At 40.6% G+C, this 23,060-nt stretch overlaps 1 protein-coding gene across 5 annotated transcripts in view; it reads left to right on the top strand.

Annotated features, from left to right (window-relative positions):
* The first annotated feature begins 7,056 nt into the window (after positions 1 to 7,056).
* TRPS1 (transcriptional repressor GATA binding 1) overlaps positions 7,057 to 23,060 on the top strand; it is a 328,975-nt gene continuing 312,971 nt past the window's right edge. For 2 of the 5 annotated variants that reach the window (XM_073679792.1, XM_073679794.1), the window contains exon 1: positions 7,516 to 8,264. In XM_073679792.1, coding sequence (XP_073535893.1) covers positions 8,252 to 8,264 — 13 coding nt within the window. In that variant the 5' untranslated portion in view covers positions 7,516 to 8,251. Of the gene's footprint in view, positions 7,478 to 7,515; positions 8,265 to 23,060 lie in introns of those variants that run through there. The other 3 variants (XM_073679795.1, XM_073679793.1, XM_073679796.1) reach the window with 3 other exon arrangements.

Here is a 23,060-nt window from a genome sequence, read left to right as displayed (position 1 = left end):
AAAACAGGAGTTGTAGTTTCACAGGAGGAGACGGACGGCCGACAGATTGCCGACCACTGATCTAAAGGAACCAAGGAGCAATATTGGGGATATCAGCTTTAATTTAATTCATAGATAATGTACATTATTCTAAAACTTTATAGAAATGACAGTCCTTTACCTCTGAAGCCATCAAGAATCTATCAATAACCTGACAATGATTTATGTCTCGCATAGATGGAGAACTGAGAAAGAATAATTCATGGGCCGGTGCTGGAGCTGCCGTCAGGGGGTTTCTCTGCCACAGGTAATACCATGCAGATGGAACACAGATGATGGGGGTTACAATGATGATGAGGGTTACAATCCTTCATATGTCATATTCTCCTATTTTTGGAAATTAAGAAGTTAAATTCAAGCAGTAAGACAAAAAAAACCCCACACCAAACATTAATTCTGCATCAGACTTTATAGTTGTGTGAACAGGCTGCGATTTTTTTTACTTTCTGCAGGTTTCTGCTCTAAAATACCCAATAACGATCTGCTTCGATTATTTAATTTTTGCCGTTTTTTTATGCATTTTCTCAGTGTTTTCAGTGCAGATTTGACGCAGCGTCTTTTAGTGCAGAAACGCTGAGATTCTGCAAAAGTGAGTCTTTTATATTAATTATTTCAGGATAGGGAATAAACACACAGAAAGAAAAATACATGGCGTCTTTAAAATTGAATTTATTGATAAAAGCAGGAAACTTTCTGCAAAAAAAAATGCAGCTGAAAAAAAGCAGCGTTTAAATTAAGGCTATGTTCACACGTTGCGTTTTTTTATTCAAATTAAAAGCCGCGTTCTACATTACCAGCAAAAGCTAAGAGATTTCAGAAATATCATACACACACATTGTTTTGTTTTTTTCCTGACTGAATTGGAAAACTGATGCATTTTTGGAAACTGCAGCATGTCACTTCTTTTAGTGTTTTTGCAGCGTTTTTTTACCCATAGAAAGCAATGGGTAAGTGCAAAACCGTAGGTATCAGGTTTTGGTGCAGAAAACGCAGAAATAACTGTCACTAAATGTATCACTAAAAACGCAGCAAAAAATGCGGTAAAAAACGCAGCAAAATCAGCTTTTTTTAAGCAGTTTCTTTACTGCTAAGAGAGCAGGTTTTGCCTGCAGAACAAAAAAAACACAGCAAAAACGCAACGTCTGAACATAGCCTAAGGGTATGTGCGCACATTGAGTATTTTGTGCAGAAATTTCGGCATCTTTTAGCAGGAAAAACGCATGTAAAATAGGCGTGCTTTTGACATTTTTTTTTTTTTACACGTGTATTCGATGCAGATTTTTCTCCTCTCATTAGTATGGGTGAAATCTGCAGCAAAAACGCTGAAACAATTGACACGCTGCAGATTTACATCTCCAAGTCTCAAATAAACAACGTGTGAATGACACTTCAGGATTCTCATTCACTTTGCTGTCATCAGGAAACCCTTCAGCGTTTGTGACAAATCTTCGCAGAAAAAAAAAAAAAAAAAAAAAGCGACAAAAACCCTAGCTGAAGTGTGAACATGGCCTAATGGAGTGAAAGAATTGCCGATGTGTCGGTGGAGAGAGAATATATTTAGAAGTTCTTATATGAATTTTCCATGATTTGTAGTATAACCTTTGGTGCTTTCATTTCCTAATCTCAATATCTTCTGTCGTATGAGGCAAGTAGCAGAAGTTCTGCAAGAAACGTAACCGCTGTGTGTCCTAACAAAGTAGGTATTATACGATGGTGGCATATTGGAGCACGAGATGATAGAAAAGTAACGATTTATTACTCAGGTCTGAACACTTTAAAGTGACTAATTTTAACCGTATGATCAGATCTTTCACATAATGTAGATCCCATCTACCTGGGAATCTCTCATATCCATCCCAAAATATCTATCAAAGTAGTATTTATCTCATAATTGTGTCATTGTATCTATCCTGCGGAATATTTATCCATCTTTACATCAATCTCATTGCGAAAGTAAAAATCCAAGGCAGCGGACGGAGTTTAAAACTTGGTATTTTATTTACTTCATCAAGTTAAATTCCAAAATAATAGCAGCAAAACAACGTAGAATAAAACGCAATTCGTACCCATCATGTCACATCTCATGTAGTTCAACTTCTTATATATATTTATTTCTCATCAATCATGCACCGTTTATCACACTTACATATAACATGCAATTTTTATAGAGTTCGTCTATGTTTAACAGTCAATATTGATCTAAATCTATATAATATTAATTTTAAATCATTTATATGTATCACATAATACTTATCCATCTATTATCCCGCATTCTATGGTATAGAGACTTACAGATTAAATATAATCAAAATATAATAAATATTTTTTCTGCAATGTACATCATATGCAGGGCTCTCACAAGATGTTCTCTTTTATACAATATATATTTTCTCTATTGTACTATGCTATACTGTAATTCATTACTAGGTTCTTAGATAAATGTGTTACTAAAATGTATCCTGTTACATGGAAGCTGATCCATAATAGGAGTATTCCTATACTAAACATTGCTAAATAATTCTGATGAACACCCAAAAACAAAACCATTTGTGAGATTGGAATAGTGGAGAATCCACAGAGATATTCTGAATTTTTAGAGAAGAAAAAAAAAAATTGATGATAGAAATCATGATCAGATTCACAGTATGGATAAGGTTGGACACTCCTGCACACTTGAGGGAGATGTACCTGCTGAAATGAGACGGATCCATAAATGGGACGTTACCGATGATGGCTCATTTGCATCTGCGAAAAAAAAACAGACAGAATCTTAAAATATAATATTCAGGTGATAAAAACTGTACGTAATAATGGGAATATGTATGTAGCAAAAGTAATCACTCCTCAGCCTAATACATCCAAATATATACAGGAACAAATAAGTGACATTGATTAATAGCCAATATATATTTCATAATATTTGGTATAGATTATATATTTCTAAAATGTATAATAAATGTTGAATTCTGGATATGATTGGCAGATAGGAGCAGCCAAATTACTCTTATATGTTGATGCAATAATATTTGAAATATTGCATAGATACGTCATATAAAGACACACATAATTAGAAAAGTGTAACAGTGATACACACTTATGTGAGGTATATATTAGAGAGATATAATATATATTTATATATATTACATGCAGTGCAATTACAAGTAATAGTAGCAGACTTTCCATCTCATAAATTTAAAGTAATCAGTCCAGACCGGAGAAGCTGCAGACTGTATGTATTCCCATGTGATGCAATGTAGCTGACAGTTTGCACAGCATTGCATACAGAACTTTGCCTGCTCTTCACAATACTCTGTACTTTTCATGCATCGCTTCCTGCATTAACATACAACTATACAAACACATATCATATCTGCATGCAAGTGTATACAAAGCTGCAATTCTTTATCATCAATACATAGTGTGCATATACTAAGCCAAGATATAATGTTTAGGAACTTTGCATACCATTACTATATATACTGTATACAGAATAAATTGTTACATAAATGAACATATAGGCCATTATAGATAGGCATGTTTACCTGTCTATAATGGCTTACATGTTCATTGATGTAACAAATTATAATAAAAAAAATTATATATATATACATACACACACATATTTACATATACACATAATCACACACATTATGTTTATATACACACACATACCATATCAAGAAATAAGTTATTAAACAGCAGTATATAGTTCATGCAGAAAGTGCAGTGATGGTGCTTTTCCTTGACAATGACATCTCCCCCTTGCACTATCGGTCACTTGTCACAGGTGCAGTTCACTTAGTTTCCTTCTCTTCCATGTGCACAGCCCAGCACCCTGCTCTGCATCCCATGTGCACAGCCCCAGCCCCCTGCTCTGCATCCCATGTGCCCAGCCCCAGCACCCTGCTCTGCATCCCATGTGCCCAGCCCCAGCACCCTGCTCTGCATCCCATGTCCACAGCCCCAGCACCCTGCTCTGCATCCCATGTGCCCAGCCCCAGCACCCTGCTCTGCATCCCATGTGCACAGCCCCAGCACCCTGCTCTGCATCCCATGTCCACAGCCCCAGCACCCTGCTCTGCATCCCATGTGCCCAGCCCCAGCCCCCTGCTCTGCATCCCATGTGCCCAGCCCCAGCACCCTGCTCTGCATCCCATGTGCCCAGCCCCAGCACCCTGCTCTGCATCCCATGTGCCCAGCCCCAGCACCCTGCTCTGCATCCCATGTGCCCAGCCCCAGCACCCTGCTCTGCATCCCATGTCCACAGCCCCAGCACCCTGCTCTGCATCCCATGTGCACAGCCCCAGCCCCCTGCTCTGCATCCCATGTGCCCAGCCCCAGCACCCTGCTCTGCATCCCATGTGCCCAGCCCCAGCACCCTGCTCTGCATCCCATGTGCCCAGCCCCAGCACCCTACTCTGCATCCCATGTGCCCAGCCCCAGCACCCTGCTCTGCATCCCATGTGCACAGCCCCAGCCCCCTGCTCTGCATCCCATGTGCACAGCCCCAGCCCCCTGCTCTGCATCCCATGTGCCCAGCCCCAGCACCCTGCTCTGCATCCCATGTGCCCAGCCCCAGCACCCTGCTCTGCATCCCATGTGCACAGCCCCAGCCCCCTGCTCTGCATCCCATGTCCACAGCCCCAGCACCCTGCTCTGCATCCCATGTGCCCAGCCCCAGCACCCTGCTCTGCATCCCATGTGCCCAGCCCCAGCACCCTGCTCTGCATCCCATGTGCACAGCCCCAGCCCCCTGCTCTGCATCCCATGTCCACAGCCCCAGCCCCCTGCTCTGCATCCCATGTCCACAGCCCCAGCACCCTGCTCTGCATCCCATGTGCCCAGCCCCAGCACCCTGCTCTGCATCCCATGTGCCCAGCCCCAGCACCCTGCTCTGCATCCCATGTGCCCAGCCCCAGCACCCTGCTCTGCATCCCATGTGCCCAGCCCCAGCACCCTGCTCTGCATCCCATGTGCACAGCCCCAGCCCCCTGCTCTGCATCCCATGTCCACAGCCCCAGCACCCTGCTCTGCATTCCATGTGCACAGCCCCAGCCCCCTGCTCTGCATCCCATGTGCCCAGCCCCAGCGCCCTGCTCTGCATCCCATGTGCCCAGCCCCAGCACCCTGCTCTGCATCCCATGTCCACAGCCCCAGCACCCTGCTCTGCATCCCATGTCCACAGCCCCAGCACCCTGCTCTGCATCTCATGTGCACAGCCCCAGCCCCCTGCTCTGCATCCCATGTGCCCAGCCCCAGCACCCTGCTCTGCATCCCATGTGCCCAGCCCCAGCACCCTGCTCTGCATCCCATGTGCCCAGCCCCAGCACCCTGCTCTGCATCCCATGTGCCCAGCCCCAGCACCCTGCTCTGCATCCCATGTGCCCAGCCCCAGCCCCTTGCTCTGCATCCCATGTCCACAGCCCCAGCACCCTGCTCTGCATCCCATGTGCACAGCCCCAGCCCCCTGCTCTGCATCCCATGTGCCCAGCCCCAGCACCCTGCTCTGCATCCCATGTGCCCAGCCCCAGCACCCTGCTCTGCATCCCATGTGCCCAGCCCCAGCACCCTGCTCTGCATCCCATGTGCACAGCCTCAGCACCCTGCTCTGCATCTCATGTGCACAGCCCCAGCACCCTGCTCTGCATCCCATGTGCACAGCCTCAGCACCCTGCTCTGCATCTCATGTGCACAGCCTCAGCACCCTGCTCTGCATCCCATGTGCCCAGTCCCAGCACCCTGCTCTGCATCCCATGAGCACAGCCCCAGCACCCTGCTCTGCATCCCATGTGCACAGCCCCAGCCCCCTGCTCTGCATCCCATGAGCACAGCCCCAGCCCCCTGCTCTGCATCCCATGTGCACAGCCCCAGCACCCTGCTCTGCATCCCATGTGCACAGCCCCAGCACCCTGCTCTGCATCCCATGAGCACAGCCCCAGCACCCTGCTCTGCATCCCATGTGCACAGCCCCAGCACCCTGCTCTGCATCCCATGTGCACAGCCCCAGCACCCTGCTCTGCATCCCATGTGCCCAGCCCCAGCACCCTGCTCTGCATCCTATGAGCACAGCCCCAGCACCCTGCTCTGCATCCCATGAGCACAGCCCCAGCACCCTGCTCTGCATCCCATGTGCACAGCCCCAGCACCCTGCTCTGCATCCCATGTGCACAGCCCCAGCACCCTGCTCTGCATCCCATGAGCACAGCCCCAGCACCCTGCTCTGCATCCCATGTGCACAGCCCCAGCACCCTGCTCTGCATCCCATGAGCACAGCCCCAGCACCCTGCTCTGCATCCCATGAGCACAGCCCCAGCACCCTGCTCTGCATCCCATGTGCCCAGCCCCAGCACCCTGCTCTGCATCCCATGAGCACAGCCCCAGCACCCTGCTCTGCATCCCATGAGCACAGCCCCAGCACCCTGCTCTGCATCCCATGTGCCCAGCCCCAGCACCCTGCTCTGCATCCCATGTGCACAGCCCCAGCACCCTGCTCTGCATCCCATGAGCACAGCCCCAGCACCCTGCTCTGCATCCCATGAGCACAGCCCCAGCACCCTGCTCTGCATCCCATGAGCCTGCTGTAAACCCCTTCCACCATCCCTCCCCCCAATCAATGCAAAACAACTTCATCCAATGCACTTTACTCTTTAATATCCCCCCCCCCTGCATTCCTTCCAATTAATCTCCAGGCAGTCCAGAAGTGAAAAAGGAAACTTTTCTCAGCCTTTGCTACATTGTACCGCAGCCACAGTGTATCAGTCTCAGCTTCCTGTCTTCACTATTTACAAACAAGTTTACAAGGCTGAGCCCAGAAGCTGCAGCAGTGGTGGCAGGAGCAGCAGCAACAACAACCTGTGCCTCCTTCACTATTCACAATGCAACTTGGAAATGAACTGGAGCAAGGGGGCTGGGATGGAGGCAGTGCAGCCCTCCTCCTCCTCCCCCTTCCCTCCCTGTCTTGCTGTGCTCACTGCTGCTGCTGTCTGTAGATGGGAGGTTACTATGTCTTTAAGCCTGTGCAGTTGAGGGTGGTGCCTGTCTCTGCTTAAGGCTCCTTTGATATTAATAGTGTTGGTGTCTTGCAACTGACGTAATGCTTGCACTGAGGTCCTGACAAGCGATAACATTTCTGATAAAGAACTCATCTTGCTGCAATCTCCAGCCTGGGATCTAATATTAAACCCAGAGCATCCATTACTCTGCCTCTCTTCCCCCCCACCACCTCCTCCTCCTTCTCCTAGCCCCCCACTCCTTGTTCCTGTCTGTGTCTCTGCACTCAGACATACACACTGGGGGGGAACAGGAAACCTATTCTTCCCCCCACCCCAAAAAAATTAATCAGAGATCAACTCTGCAAACAAGGAAGCGGTTCATGGCTCAAGCTAGATCTCCACCATCTTCCACATTGCTGCTGAGGTTATTGCAGATCAATCAACAGGTAAGAGGAGGGGGGAGACCTACAAATCCAGCAGAGATCATCAGTGCTGAGAAGGAAGCAGCAGCTCTCATTTGCTTTCTGGATGTCTCTTGCACTCTCTCTCTCTCTTTCTCTTCCTTGCTGTCTCTCTTGTCTCATGCATGGTGTGAGCTCCAGTGCTGCCTGCTGCAGAATGTGGGCTAGCTGAACCTAAACAAGTGACTTTTATTTTTTTTTTTTGCAATACATCAGGGAAAGAGAGAGAGAGAGAGGAGGGTGCGAAATCCTTCTCATGTTTCAAGTGCATTCGAGATTTCCTTTTTTTTTTTTTCTGCATGGTGGGTCAAAAAGCATGAGGCATGGAAATTGGCTACTTCAATCTCCAGTAGCCTTTGCCTTTTTTTTTTTTCTTTGCATTAGTCCTGGTCCAATCTCCAAGAGCCCCCTTGTCTTGCTCTAGGAAGGGTCAAGTTCACACACAGGAGGAGATAACAGCAACTAAAGACTTTTTTTTTTCTTATCAGTTTTGCTTTTTATTTCTTGTTTTTGTTTGTTGTTGTTGTTCAATAAAAGTAACTTCCAGGTCAATATTTTGAACTCCTTTTTAAAGGAACAAGTCCTTTTTTTTTTTCTTTTGTTTCTTCTTCTTCTTCTATTCGCAGTGGAAACTAACTCAAAATGGATATAATTTTTATTTTATTTTTTTAAACAGACTTTTTTTTTTTTAACTAAAAGGGTTTTTTTTTTATATGACCCAGTCATGATGATCAGGAGGAGCTGGGGGATCAAGTGACAATGATGAGTAGTAGTAAGTTTTGGTAAACTTTTATTGATTGGATATGGGATGGGGGAAAGAGATGCGATGGATGCAGGTTTTTGCAAGTTTTTAGTGTTTTTTTTTTTTATTGTTTTGATGATATGACATTGTGGATAAATGGAAAATGTTAATATATATATTTTTTTAATATTGTTATCAATTTAATTTTTATATTGGTGGTCAGATTTGATCCTCTAGCTATCTGGAAGAAACTGCGCACAATTCAAAATGACTCATTAATTTTTATTTCTAATCCCTTGTATTCTTATGCTGAATGAATGTTTATTTCTCATAGTCTGATATAGGGGCGAAAACCAGACGGTATGGGTAAAAAAAAAAAATCAATGATAAGGCCTTGGTGTCATTGACATGTCTGTGTTAGATTGCAAGCTGTAGTTATTTTTTATGGTGGCTCTACAGTGTATGTGTGAGAAGTTGGAAAAGTGTTGAAAAAGTTAAGAGGATGAAGTTTTTGCCATGGGCTAAGGAGCAGGATGCTAATATGGACCCACAAACTCTTTTGAGAATACATTGTTATACAGCCTGATGTAGCAGATCTGAGATTTCGATTATCTGAGCATTTCCGATTAATGACAAGTTCATCTCTCCTACCAAAGAGTTCAGGGTCAGAAAGATGGAGGACAACATTCCCTTTTTTGGGGGACCTGGATGGAAACTATAAATAAGAGTAAATCACAGATCCAAGTCTTAAGTTTATCAAGTTGACAAAAAGAACGTAAAAAAAAAAGTGTGAGGAAACTCTTAATCACTGTGTCACTTATTTGTGGCCTGCTTTGTCTCTTGGGTCTGTATTCAGGCGCTGAAGGAGAAGGGTTCAGGTCAAAGGGTAATATAGAATTATAAGGGGGGGATATAGAGGGTAATGTTTGGGTCAAGTGAATGGCCAATATTTATTATATCAGTTGTGCAGATGTAGGTGAGCTGAGTGTGCGACATGATACCTGCGCTCTTATTAATATCATTATCTGGGGATTCACTACTTTGCTACAGCTCTATAACATTCACAATCCCTGCTTTGATACATCAGTGATATAATATATATCTATCCACAGTGCGGCATGCTCTATATATTTCCCCGTACACAAAGGTTTGTTGTGTAAACAGACATCATGTCCTATTTCCTGCAAACTGTTGCTGATGACAAGACTGTCTGCAAGTGGTAGTAATCATTTTATTCACTTTTCCAGTGCCATGACGTGGCCAATACAAATGCTATTTCCAAGGCATATCATCCCTTTTGACACCCATGAGATGTGTCCAGCATCACCTTACGGAGTAGCGAGGCCTAATTATCAGATAAGGGGTTACAAATGCCATCCAAGACATCTACAAAACTGGGGGACAAACTTTCCAAAAAGTGCAATTAATTTTTATTTTTTTTTAATATTTGTGGAAAGCTTGATCAGCACCAATGACCTGGTGAATCCGTGTATATTAAAAGCAAACATCTACAAATTGGTAATAAAAAATAAATTAAAAAAATCCCCCCCCCCCTGCATCCCTCCCCCGTCTACACGTAGATATATTTTGATTAAGATATTCTGCATTCGAGTGTTAAAATGAATCCATTCATTCAATCAACTGACAACTTTCCAATCTCTGTTTGCCTTAGCTTAATTTACTTTCCACAGGACAGCTATTGTGGCAGCCTGGATTGGGATTTTTTTTGGCAGGCACGGACGACTGTAAACGCAGACGTTTCTGTCCCAAATATTACACCTCACAAGTCAAATTTGGACTTTATAACACTAGACAGATACTTTAACATAAAACACATTACATTTTCCATATGCTGATCTGGGGGGGGGGGGAGCTCTACGGGGGCTCCTGTCTGGGTTTTTTTTTTCTTTCGTGTTACTGATTCCATCCCTCTAATGTGGCGGACGCACTGTTGGCGATAGAGGGGTTAATGTCCCCCCCCACACCCCAAATTTTCTGCTGGATCGTCCCTTTTTTGGTCAGTTTTATGTCAAAATTGATAAATAAAAATAAATAATACAATATTTGTGTTCCTTCAAAATAGTTGAAAATTGAAAAATTTCACCCCAATTGGTATTTTTTATTTATTTATTTTTAGGGATAGTGTAGTGTGTATGGGGTGGAGATCATCGCCATCTACACTTACCTAAGTGGATGTAATCTTGCTCCTAGGATGTTATTGAGAAATGGATATTTTACTATGATTGCTAGCAGTAATTTTTCAATTGATTTCGGGCCCAGTGAGAAATTCAAAAATGTACCCCCCAAAAAATCTATAAATAAATATATACTGTATGTATGTGTTTATGTATATTAGTGTGTCACTTTTATATCTCACACATACATGTATATGTATGTATGTGTGTATATATAATATAGACACACGCTGCATATCCGTGTGAGTATATGTATGTATATATATATATGTCTATATATCTCTCTCTAAGTAATCATCAATGCCTTGTACCCCAACTCAACGAATGGAAGTCCCAGCCCTCCGCCTATACTTAGCAGCTTTATATAAATGGACCATTGTGGATGTTGAGTATCGAAAAAAGTCAATGATGTTGTATACTTTTGTTTTGATTATATGTTGTTCATTTCTCCTCTGTATCATTTCTTTTTTTCTTTTTTTTTACTCCTGTAAATATTTCATTTCCACTAGTAGTCCGGTGTCAGGTCGCCCCTTGGTGTTACTATTGACAGGGGTCTGTAGTATTTGAGACTTCTGTATCCAGTTGTAAACTTGTGAATAAACAGTACATGGGGGCGGAGGTGGGGGCTGAGCATAGTAACTTTATATACTTTTATATAGTATGTTCTGTAAAAGCTTATTAGAAATAGGTGCCTTAAAAGAAAAGTGTTCTTTCTGTGGCTTGTAGATAGGATCTATGATACTGCTGGGTTATAGGAGACCGGAACGAGGCGTCATAAAATTGGACAAATTCAAAGTTTGTTTATTGAGATTTTTTTGGTTTATTTGTGCAGTCAATGTTGAGTTCAATCTTTCTTTTTTTTTTTTACTCTTGTAAAGTAAATCAATGGCTCCTTTTGTACTTTAAATATGATAATTACATCCTTTACGATCTATCTGTGAACAGACGCACAGCAGTGGGTATTTTTAAAACCTGCTGAAGATTTGTTATTTCTTTCTATTTCTGTACACTGGCTGCCTGCGTCCCCAGTGTTATTGCTACAAAGTAGAGAAATCAGTGAAACAAGCACAAGGTGTGCATCGATATTCTGCACCACCTCTGAATTGGGCCATTGTGGTGGGTCGTTGGGGGTCTGTAAAACTGTATATAAAGGACACAAGATGGGGGGAAAACCACATGGGCCATTGATGATGTATTATAGGGTTTCGACTGTTCGGCATAGATAGATAGATTCTAAACGTGTGTATATATATATATATATATATAGTATATATATATATATATATATATAGTATATATTTTTTATATACCATATATTGTTGTTGTTTTTTTACGTGTGTGTGTGTGTGATTTTTTTTGATTTATTTATTCTTTTTGTATATATATCTTAGTTATGGTAATGACCCAAAAGATACTGATGACTTATTAATTTTGTTAGTATAAGGTATAAGGATTTAGCAGTTACATCGCTCAACTGATACAATATACTGCAGGTATCATTACAGTATAAAATGTGAGTTGAGCAAGTGACTTTTTTTTTTTTCAACCGACCTGACTTAAGAACAAAAAGTAAAGTCTTATAAAGTTCTAAAAAAACCCATCTGAAAAAGTGGATTTAGAGAAGTTTGCTCATTAATCCTTTTTTTTTTTTTTTCCCCACAAGTCTTTAACATAGAAATTATGTACATCTTCGGGGATTATAATTACAATATTACGAGCGTTCTTACGAATAATGGCCATAAACCGTAAAATCTGAGAATCTAGCAAATCAGACCCATGAATTGGCGTATTCTTAAAGTAGATGTAATGTATGTGTCTGACTTATCTGCTCTATAGTTTGGTAAATTGTACCTCCTTCTTTTCGGCAAAAAGGGCTATCAACCTGTATTCATTTATTTTATTTTTTTGTTTTTTTATTATATGAAACTTGTTCCACTATATATTATACTTTCTTTTTTTAAAAAAAAAACTAATGGCTAGATGGATAGATAATTTTTTGTGTGTGTATATATATATATATATATATTATATTGCAGAGCACTTTTGGAAGGTTCCTTGTAACGACTGACGTATAATGAGATCCAAATGTCAATCGTACGGAAACATCTTTAATGTCTACGTCTCGTATCCAAAGTTGTAAAGTTGATTTTTATTCTTCAATTCATAATGGTTTTAGAAATAAAATTACCTTTTGATGGCTCCTTTTTTTTTTAGTACAAAAGAAGTCCATTAAAAAGTAACTAGCGAGCTCCAAAGTATAAACACACATTGTACTCATTCTATATGGAGAAGGCACGTGAAAGGGGGAAGGAAGTTTGTACAGGTGGTTCCAAATATATATATATATTACTAATGCTTTAGACTTGAGGTTCGTTCACACGGAAATATTTTCGGTCCAAGTACTGTCCATGGGGAAAAAAAACCGGACAACACTCGGACCAATGTTATTCAATGGATTAATGCAGATGAGTGTTTTTTTGTTTTTCTTTACTGAAAAATCCCGGCATTCACTAATTTCTTCCTTAAATCGGATGAGACTCGCCCATTCAAGTCTATGGGTGCGTAAAAAAAAATCGGAGCCACAGTAAAGCATCCGATTTTTACAGCTACACTTCAGTTCTGTATCATAGGAAACTAAATGGTCCTAATAATGGCTGCTGCTGTAAAAAAAACAGATTGTATACGGGATACAAGTGAGAAAATCATCCCACTTTTCTAGATGAATTGTTAACCAAATTTTATATATATATATATATATATATATATATATATATATATATATATATATATATATATAATTACTCTTGTGTGATCCTACGCTAAGAAAGAGATCAGATAGAGATTAATCTCTATCTACCATCTCTATCCAAGGAGCAGCATGGTGGCTCAGTGGCCCCAATGTTGGCTTGCCCCAATGGGTTCAAATTCGATCAAGCTTAATATCTGCAGCTTGTACGTATTGAAAGTGCTGGAACCCTGTCATACCCTAAGAATACAACCATACTGATAGGTTACTGTAATGTTAAAATTGTGGCTCCTTAGTTGGGAGATGGACCTAATATGGACTATACAAATGAATGAGATATTAATGAGAACTAATAGTGGGCACAGAAGTAGCAGTGTCACTCTGACCTTGGTGGCCAAGGGGTCATAAAGACCTGTCCAACATAATAGGAAACCTTAGTATTGCTGTTACTAAAAGGTGAGATAAGGTCTCTGTTACAGATTATACATTGTGGTACAGGATCTATCTAAAAAAAAATAAAAGCAGCACTCCTTCAAGAATTTTGGAAAAACTGTGACCTAATGGCCCATCGGGGCTGAGCAACGTTTCGGTTCTGTTGAGAACCTTTCTCCATCCATCCATCCATCCATCCATCATTTATTTTTAGAGCACCATTGATTCCATGGTGCAGCACATGAGGAGGGGGTTACATGCAAAATATAAATTACAATGAACAAACTAATAGTGACAGACTGGTACAGCGAGGAGAGGGTCCTGTCCTTGCGGGCCTACAGTCTACCAGATGATGGGGAAGGAGACAGTAGGTTAGGGGGGGTTGTGGCAGCTTCGATGGTGGTGAGGAGGCTGTGGGGTCATTCAGGTTTTAAGCTTTCTTGAAGAGAGATGTGTTTTCAAGTTCTGTCTGAAAGTTCCAAAACTGGCGAATAATCGAACGTTTTGGGGCACAGAACTCCAAAGTATGCGGGATGCTCTGGAGAAGTCTTGGAGGCGATTGGGTTAGGAACTTTTAAGTGTAGAGGAGAGAAGAAGGTTTTGCGATTACGTATTGGAAGGTAACGGGAGTTTAGTTTAGAGATACATGCTGGAGACAGATTATGGAGGCTTTGTAGGTCAATGTTTTTCTTTCCATTATCTACCTATCTATCTATAACCTGATAGTGACCAAACACCATATATACAGAGTTTGGATGAGGGTTGTGGAGTCGGTAAGCCAAACCCCCGACTCCTTAATTTTCCTGACTCTGACTCCCAACTCGGACTCCACAGCACGTCCTCCCTACTGAGCATGTACGTAAAGTGCAGCACAGATTCATCCTTTATATCCTTCCATTATCTATCTAGTTCTGTAACTGATAGGCTTTATGTGGTGTGACTTCTTAGGCTATGTTCACACATATTGGGTTTTTTTTACATCACAAATCTGCAGCAAAACTTCTCTGGCAGGAAATCAGCTACATCAAAAACACAGGTTTTGCTGCCTTTTATGATGCGTATTTTTCACTGTCCTTCTGTCTATTTATGCATGTACATAAAGTTTTGTGACAAAGAAAAAAAAAAGTTGAAAAAACGTTGCTGTGATTTTTCAGCGTTTTTTTTTTTTCACCACCCATGGCTTCCTATGGGTGAAAAAATGCTGAAAGAAGTGACATGCTCTAATTTCCAAAAACCCAACCAAGGCACAAAATACGCAGCAAAAAAACAAGATGTGTGAACAGACAATTCTGGAATCTTATAGACTTTGCTGGTACTGCAAAACGCAGCTGAAAATTTGCATAAAAATCTGCAGCGAAAAAACGCTGAAAAACCTAACATGTGTGAACATAGCCTTATTCTATAAACCCGTCCACATTTATCCTTCACTTGTTTCCCTTTGACATTAATAGTTAATTTCCACGCAGTGAACATTAATTACCTATTGAGATGATATGGAGGAATTAGTGATCGATGAGATCCGCCCTGTAGATGAATCTCTCTCGTATATTACATGCAGTACTTTTTTTTACGTCAGAGTTTATAACCGGATTGGCATTTTAGGTTAGCAACTACGAGATGCAGGGAAACACTCTGACTGTTGCCAGTTTTTTATTTCTCCAGGTTAGGCACCCCACCCATTGTGACGCCCCACCCTACTCTGATGACTATAATTCAATAGCACATTGCTTTCGCTGGTAACCCTCCCTATGATTTTGAGTTCAATAAGTATATGCAAGGACTTAGATTTTATCTAGATTTCCTTCAAGTTTGCTATCTTAGGGAACGCCAAAATAAAAAAGAAATAATAATACAAAAAAGCCTCATATAGCGAGTGACATGACGCAATGGAGTCTGATGGAAAGTGGTGTAATTGATCCCCTTCAGCAGTGAAGTCTCAGAGCTGATAAAAGACAGACGTATCATTATGTGCTATTATTCTTTTAGTTGTCTTTTGAGCGTTTTATACATATCGGTTGCTATGATATCAGTACACTGGTATTAACATTACTTAGCAGAAAACTGGACTGACAGGCTTTGATGTTTCTGAGAATTGTGTTGTTCTTCTTGACTTGAAATGGGGCTTGTATCGTTTTATTACAGACTGAAGAACGTTCTTGGTTTTAAGGGACTTAGTGATGTCTTATGTGCTTGACGTTCACTGAATACGCGATATGAGCATTATATTATTACATATGTCTGTAGCTTTGTGGATCATCTACTAGCCATATGGGATTAGACTACTTTTAGGGGCTACTTGACACTTCCACACACCAGTGGGCTGCAATCTGTCATAGCATAGCAAGTATTATGTGTCGACCCCCTTCCCCCAACCCATAGATATACATTTTTTTTTTTTTGTAACTTTAATTTTTACATTTTATATTACTTTTTAAATACAACTATTTTTTTTATGTAGCTATTTGATTCCCCTAACCTTGAACCTAACGTTAGTCCTAACCTTAACGCTACTCCTAATTTATTTTTTTGTATTTATTCTGCATTGCTTTTATAGCGCCATTAATTCCACAGCTCTGTACAGATATCATCATCACTGTCCCCATTGGGGCTCACAATCTACATTCCCTATCAGTATGTCTTTGGAGTGTGGGAGGAAACTGGAGAACCCGAAGGAAACCCATACAAACTCCTTGCAGATGTTGCTCTTGCTGGGATTTGGACCCCAGTGCTGCAAAGTATGTCTGGTCTTTTTCTTTAGGAGACACTTTTTTTTTTAATATTTGGGACTGCTCCCCCCCCCCCCCCTGCAGGTCTATCTCTCCTATCACAAAATTGGAAGGGAATGGAGCTGTGGGAACGCACAGTGCAGCCGTTATCGTCTCAGTTGCTGCTTATGTAGAGCAAAGCAGTCGAGGTGAGTTAGTAATCATCTGCTGCGCTCTGCATAGGCAGTGACTAAGATTACAATATGTTGAAGTCAGCTTTGCTAAACTCATCATAACTGCTGCACTCCGCACAGGAATCTGTGGCACTGACCTAGATATCAAAGCAGACTCCGGCTGAAGCTGCGGTGGGGGAAACTTTGCATTCCCACATAGAATTTATCCCCCAGTGGCCTGCTTCCCCTTCCCCCATAATGTGCCACTGCCCCACGCCTAATTGCCTGTGAAAGGAGGTCCTGTGCTTTCCTTTTATTTTTATGAAAATTTTCACTTCGATTCATACAACCTGTCGAGACCACATCAAGACCAACATTCAATGGACCCCACCATAGCATCCACATGGGCTTCTAGTATGGCCCTTGAACACAGACAGAAGAGGGCCCCTGTACAAGATGTATATATGGGAATTTGCAGTCCAATAGCTCATTTAGAGATGATAGTGGTTTCCTTACCTCTTGGGCCCCTGTGCGGTTGCACCAATGAAATGTCCTCCCCTGCCTTGGAAACAGGGCAGGGGACCTTTCAGATGTGTTTTATGTATTACATCTCAGTATGTGGCTCCTCCAAAACGTTTAAAAAAATATTGTTGGTGGACTTTGACCACCATTAAAAGTTATCGCTTGTCAACTGGGCTTACCATTGATCTGGAGGCAGGAGATCTGATATGTCTCTTGAGAATGAAGTAGTTCCTTCACACGCATCGGTAATCTTCAGCAGCATGATAGAAAATGAATTTCGGAACCCTTTTTTCTAGATTGGTGGCTTTTCAGCGGGCAGCGCTCTACTGATCCACAAGTTACCACCTACTTGAGGAATAGGTGATAACTTTACATATTGGAAATAACCCTTATAAGGCTCCCATACATCGTCAATAATTGTTTTCGATCCTCACATAAATTCAGCTATGGATAAATATGTTTTCAATGAGTACTTGCAAGTTCGCCACTGCCAGACACCTTCACAGGAAACAAGAGGAGACTGAACATTAAATTTGTCATGTCCAATCCTTTTTTCCTCCTTGACTGGAGAGTAGGAAATCTTTCTCACATAAAAGATTGACTTTGCTGAAATGTGCATAGGCATCTTTCGTGTACTATATGTTTCTTTGTGTGTGACTATTTTCTTGGACCCATCTAGGTGACAGTGGCTATGTACATAATCTACGCTCTTGAATTTTGTGTTTTTTTTTTTTTGTTTCTGGTTTCGGCCCACTTATACTTTTATGACCCCTTGCTTAATAATAAGGGTATGTGCACACGTTGCTTTTTTTTACTCTCCGATTTTGTGAAGAAAAGTCACAGCATTTTACGGTATCTGCAAAGTGAATGAGATCTCTGAAAACTCATGCACACAATGCTTATTTTTTCCTTGCAGAGTAAATTCTTGCAGTGTATTTCACCGATACTAATGAGTGAGGAAAAATCTGCACCAAAAACACATGTGAAAAACTTGGCAAAAATTTGGCAAATTTGCACATATTTTACTCAGCCTCCTGAACTTGTGCACATAGCCTTATGCAGGTCAGGTGTCTAGATACTTCTATACATTCACTGGGTCATTCTTTAGAATTTACTGGGATATACTGTAGGTTGGTTTCCCATGTTTCAAAATTCATCTCAAGATAATATTTCAGTTATGGTTTTCTAAGGAGCTCTAAAGTTGTCTTAACCCAACAAGAAGCAGGTCAGTGAGAGATATGCATTTGCCATGTCTCTTACCTTCTTGTTTGGAGATTTTGAAGATCTTTTTAGCTCATATATAATCCACAAGGTTCTTCATCCACATGAGCCTTCTATGCGATTTTTTTTTTTTTTGCCTTTTTTTTTATGATCTTATTCTTGAGTTTTGGAATGTCTCTTATGGAGTCTAGAAATGTTTTGAGGTCATTTAACCTGCACTGTTGGGATAGTTGTACATGGCAAGGTGTCAGTATAGGGGTTCACATTTTATATCACATGTGTGACGAGATCAGATTGGTCTGACTTTACATGTAGCCAATATATAATCTACAATGTAAAGATCATTTGATTAATAGGTATAGTGTTCATGTTTGATCCCATATGGGCATCGGAAGACGACTAGGTGCCTATAGAGATATTGATTTGGAAAGGAAAATTTCAAGCAGAGAGCAAGTCAACCACTTTTTATCTACATCATTAAATAAAGTAGAAAATGACAGCAACGATCCAGGTGTCGAAACATCCAATAATCTATGTTAACACACAGAACGTTTCGACCCGCAAAGGGTTTTATTTCAAACATGTTGTGGACTTGTAAACATTAATGGAATCTGGATCTAAAAAATGGCAGCGTAAATTTTCCAAGCTCATCAACTATCTGTCTATTGGGATTTGTGCAGCCCTATGAACTAGATTTTAACATATTTGTCAGGCATTTGGAAATATTATTTTTTTTTTTTATGGTCCCCTTCAGTTACTTCGTAGTCTCGAACGGTCAGGTATACGTTGATTTGAGTTAGAGAAATACCGTATGTTTATCATGTATAGAGTTTCCGGTCTGGTGGTTATTTTATGGTATCTTATCATTTTTGTTAACTTCCATATATAAATTTATATCTTAAAATATTCTTTGGAAATTTATAACCTTGGCTAATTTGTAACATTTTTGTAATTTTTCATGAATATAATTTCTTTTTAATGCTTAGAATATTTTCATACGTATGTCCATAATCGACCCTCCTTTTGTGGCAAAACCGTACATTGAAATCAGTCCTAGAGACTAATTTGTACTCTTAATTATAGTTTGTGGTTTTCATAGGACTATCCACAAGTAGAATGTGATGCTGCTTCTTTTTCTTTTCATCAGCGTGTTGCTTGGCCAGGATTTTCACTTTGCTGTCTGAATAGAAAAGTTCAGAATATTTCTTCTATTTAGAAGTGATCTGTCTGCTTTTCTCCAGTATTACTTGGGTTGTTCTTTTAATGCTTTCCTTCGGTTTTGCCTTAAACCATTGGAAACCACCTCTATTCTGAGAGTTTGCCAGCTCGTTGCTCGCGAGAGATTATGTATGACAGTCTCTGTTATATAATGAACAGGAGTATTGTTTGAAAGAGGGTAACATATTGTGATTTGTGTACTTTTTTGGCAGTTGGCGTTCACTCAGCTCTAAAACCCGACTGTGATCTAACATCATAGATATCTGAATAGTTTTCAGCAGGCAGTATGGTTGCGGTGTGTTTAAATCATCGCTGATAATACATATACAAAGCCCAAAATGGTAAACTCTGCTATCTCATGTGCAGGAGCTCAATGCCACAAAAGTATCCAAAGCCCTACACTGGGAATATTCCTCCTGAACTTTACTTACTGAATAAGTTATAGTCTAACTTTATTATATTATTTATTTTTTAAATTTATTATATCTATATTTTACTTTGCTTTAATTATTAAAGACATATTTTTATATGTTACCTGTTATGGTTTTGCATTACATTTTTTTTACTGTTGTATAATAAGAAAAATAACATTATTAATAGATTATTATTATTATTATTATTATTATTATTATTTGAAAGCTTGTACTAATGTGTTAGATAGGACGGACAGATAGAATATTTTTAATTCTATCTATCTAGAACCTCATAATGACCAAGCACCATATTTATGGCGTTTGAACCAGGCTTGTGGTGTCTGTAAGCCAAACCTCTGACTCCTTAATAATTATTATTATTTATTATTATAGTGCCATTTATTCCATGGCGCTTTACATGTGAAAAGGGGTATACATAATAAAAACAAGTATAATAATCTTAGACAATAGAAGTCGCTGACTGGTACAGGAGTAGAGAGGACCCTGCCTGTGAGGGCTCACAATCTACAATTTTCCTGACTCCCGACTCCACAGCCCGGCCTCACTACTGAGCGTGTACATAAAGTGCAGCACAGATTCATCTCAACTAGAAGTCAAGATCCTTAGATCAGGAACAGAACAGACATTTATTGGACATTTCATAACTTTCCCAAATTCTTATGAAAATATTTACAGCACATCCTGCATTGTACTAATGTACCCAATTTATTATATATTTTAGGAGTCGGGCCATTTTTATACAGACTCCGACTTTTCAAGTCTCCGACTCCACAGCCTTGGTTTGGACCTAAGTAGAGATGATTGAACCCGTAGTGTAAAGTAGAGAGAAACTTTTGCAGCCCCCTAGCTCTTACTGCAACCATTTTACAGACCCAAAGTTCGGGTCCCCATATAGGGTTCGGGTAGAGTTCTGGTACCCAAACAGAATTTTGGACTAAAGTTCGCTCGAACCCGATGAACTCGAACATCCACAGGTCCGCTTATCCCTAGACCTAAGCTTTAACCAAAAGCCATTATTAATTTACAACAAGGATCCGGTCAAATTCCCGGCTGTCATACATCGCAGGAGACCCTTAGGGAGAAGACAGAAGCGGTTTATTGCAGTCTCTGTCTTCCCTTTTGCCATTGCTCAATTAGCTCGAAAGAAGCATCGACACTACTGATGCTTCTGTAGGACTTGCCGATCACCTGATCGCATGGTATTTGTCTGGTATAGCAAAGCTAATGGGTCCTGGCAGACGTAGATCAACAGTTGGCTGTTTTCTCCTGTAGCTGGGGTTCATATAAATCTCCCCCACTGCAAGAGGAAAAAAAAAATCCTTTTTTGATATAATAAACATTTTATTACGTACATATAATAAAAAAAAATCCCTACACTTATGAGGTATATATTCACATGACCATAATAACAGAATATTTGGTGTTAAATATGAGCAGTAAAAAAAATCTGAACAAAAAAAAAAAAGTTGCAAAAAAAACCAAAACAAACATATATATATATATATATATATATCTTTTTTTACTAATCTTTTTTATATGTGGATATATTATAAAAAATGTTAATTGCTCTTTTCCCTCTATTTCTCCATCTTAGTTATGACTACTTGATAGATGTAACTTTGCAGTAGTATTATATAATGACCCATTTAGGCACAGCTGTCTTTTCAGTATGCCCCGGTGCTCTGCTTTACAGTATGAAGGCATACATTTGTGTAGATGCAGAAAACAGTATAGTCAGAGATTAATCGGCCTGAGAATGTTCTTAATATCTAGATTTCGTTATCTGTAACATTTAGTTTCTAGATTTGTTGCATGGTAAATTGTAATAGAAAAAGTATAAACCTCGATAACCCCTTTATATAATGGGGTCTTTGTAGTTTTCCCCTGCAGGAAGGTGTGAGAAATATACATTAGTTTTACTGACTCATGATATCATACATACTGTATGTACTTTAGTGTGTGATTCTAGTAATTCGTCCTTTTGGCTGCTTGTCCAGCCGTGGTCATTGAGCCATAAAGGAATGTACAGCACTGGATTATTCACCTGTTAGGTGCCTGTATTAGTGTACATAGGAGGCAGTATGATTGCAGCAGTATGGATAGATCATTACCACTGGTTCTGCCTTTTATAGACTGACTTGTGAAACTCTTCTTACCTTCGTTTAATGAAATCATCGAGGCTCGCTTAGACTCTGTGCTGGGCCTCATTCAGACGTCTGTTTTAATTTTTGCATCTGAAAATAACAGATTTTAATTTTTTTTTATCAAATTTTCATCCGTTTTTTACAATATGTTTACAGTAAAAAACCCGGATAACAGTAGGATGACACACTGATGGTCAGCGGCGTGCATAGAAATCATGGGTCTCCATAGGAGAAGTTTTAATTGGGCACCCTCACCCCCGACGTGGGCACAGAAGAGCATATCCCACAACTTTACAGGCCTTACAAAGTAATATTCCTCCTACTGAAACCCTAGCTTCCCCTTTTCATTGCACATATAAAGTATGATACCAACAAAAGCGACACCCCCACAGTGAATTCCTCCACAGTACCCTCCACACGCCAGTATGATGACCCTACTGTACCCCACCTCAACTCCCCCGGCAAAGTATGGTGATTCCCCCCAGCCCTCAATGCATCCCCACACCACAGAGTCTAATTATCCTAGAACATAAAGGCTCATTCAGATAAATATTTAATTGGTCTGTGTGTGCCATGGACCACAAACTGAGCCATTATATTTCCAATTTCCCCACATGGAGTAATCATCTATGTGGAGAAAACTGCAGCATGCACCATTCTGGTCCGTTTTCTGGACCAGAATAAGGCATGAAGTGTAAAGTCGGGTCCGGTCAAACATTTCTAATACGGCCTTCTGATCCCGACCTGAGGCCAGTTTTACACGTCCAAAAGTCACAGTGCGAGTCTACATGTCTGAACCCAAACTCAACCGCCCCATTGTCATATGTGAAGCTGTTGAGTTCACGAGACCTGAGACTGGTCCGGACATCTTGGTCCATACTTGCACCATGAATGTTTTATGTCAGTTTTTTTTAAATTTTTTTTAATACATTTTGACAGTCAAAAATAATCCAGAAATATCATCATCGTGTTATTCTTCTTAGTTCATTAGAAGGGCAGACTAATTTTTGCTGAAGTAATTTCTGTCACACTTTGT

This window comes from Phyllobates terribilis, unplaced genomic scaffold (assembly GCF_046119375.1).
Source record: "Phyllobates terribilis strain yellow unplaced genomic scaffold, ASM4611937v1 Scaffold_4__5_contigs__length_816908805, whole genome shotgun sequence".
Lineage (NCBI taxonomy): Eukaryota > Metazoa > Chordata > Amphibia > Anura > Dendrobatidae > Phyllobates > Phyllobates terribilis.
Note: the sequence above shows the minus strand (reverse complement) of the source record. Positions and strands in the feature narration are given on the sequence as shown.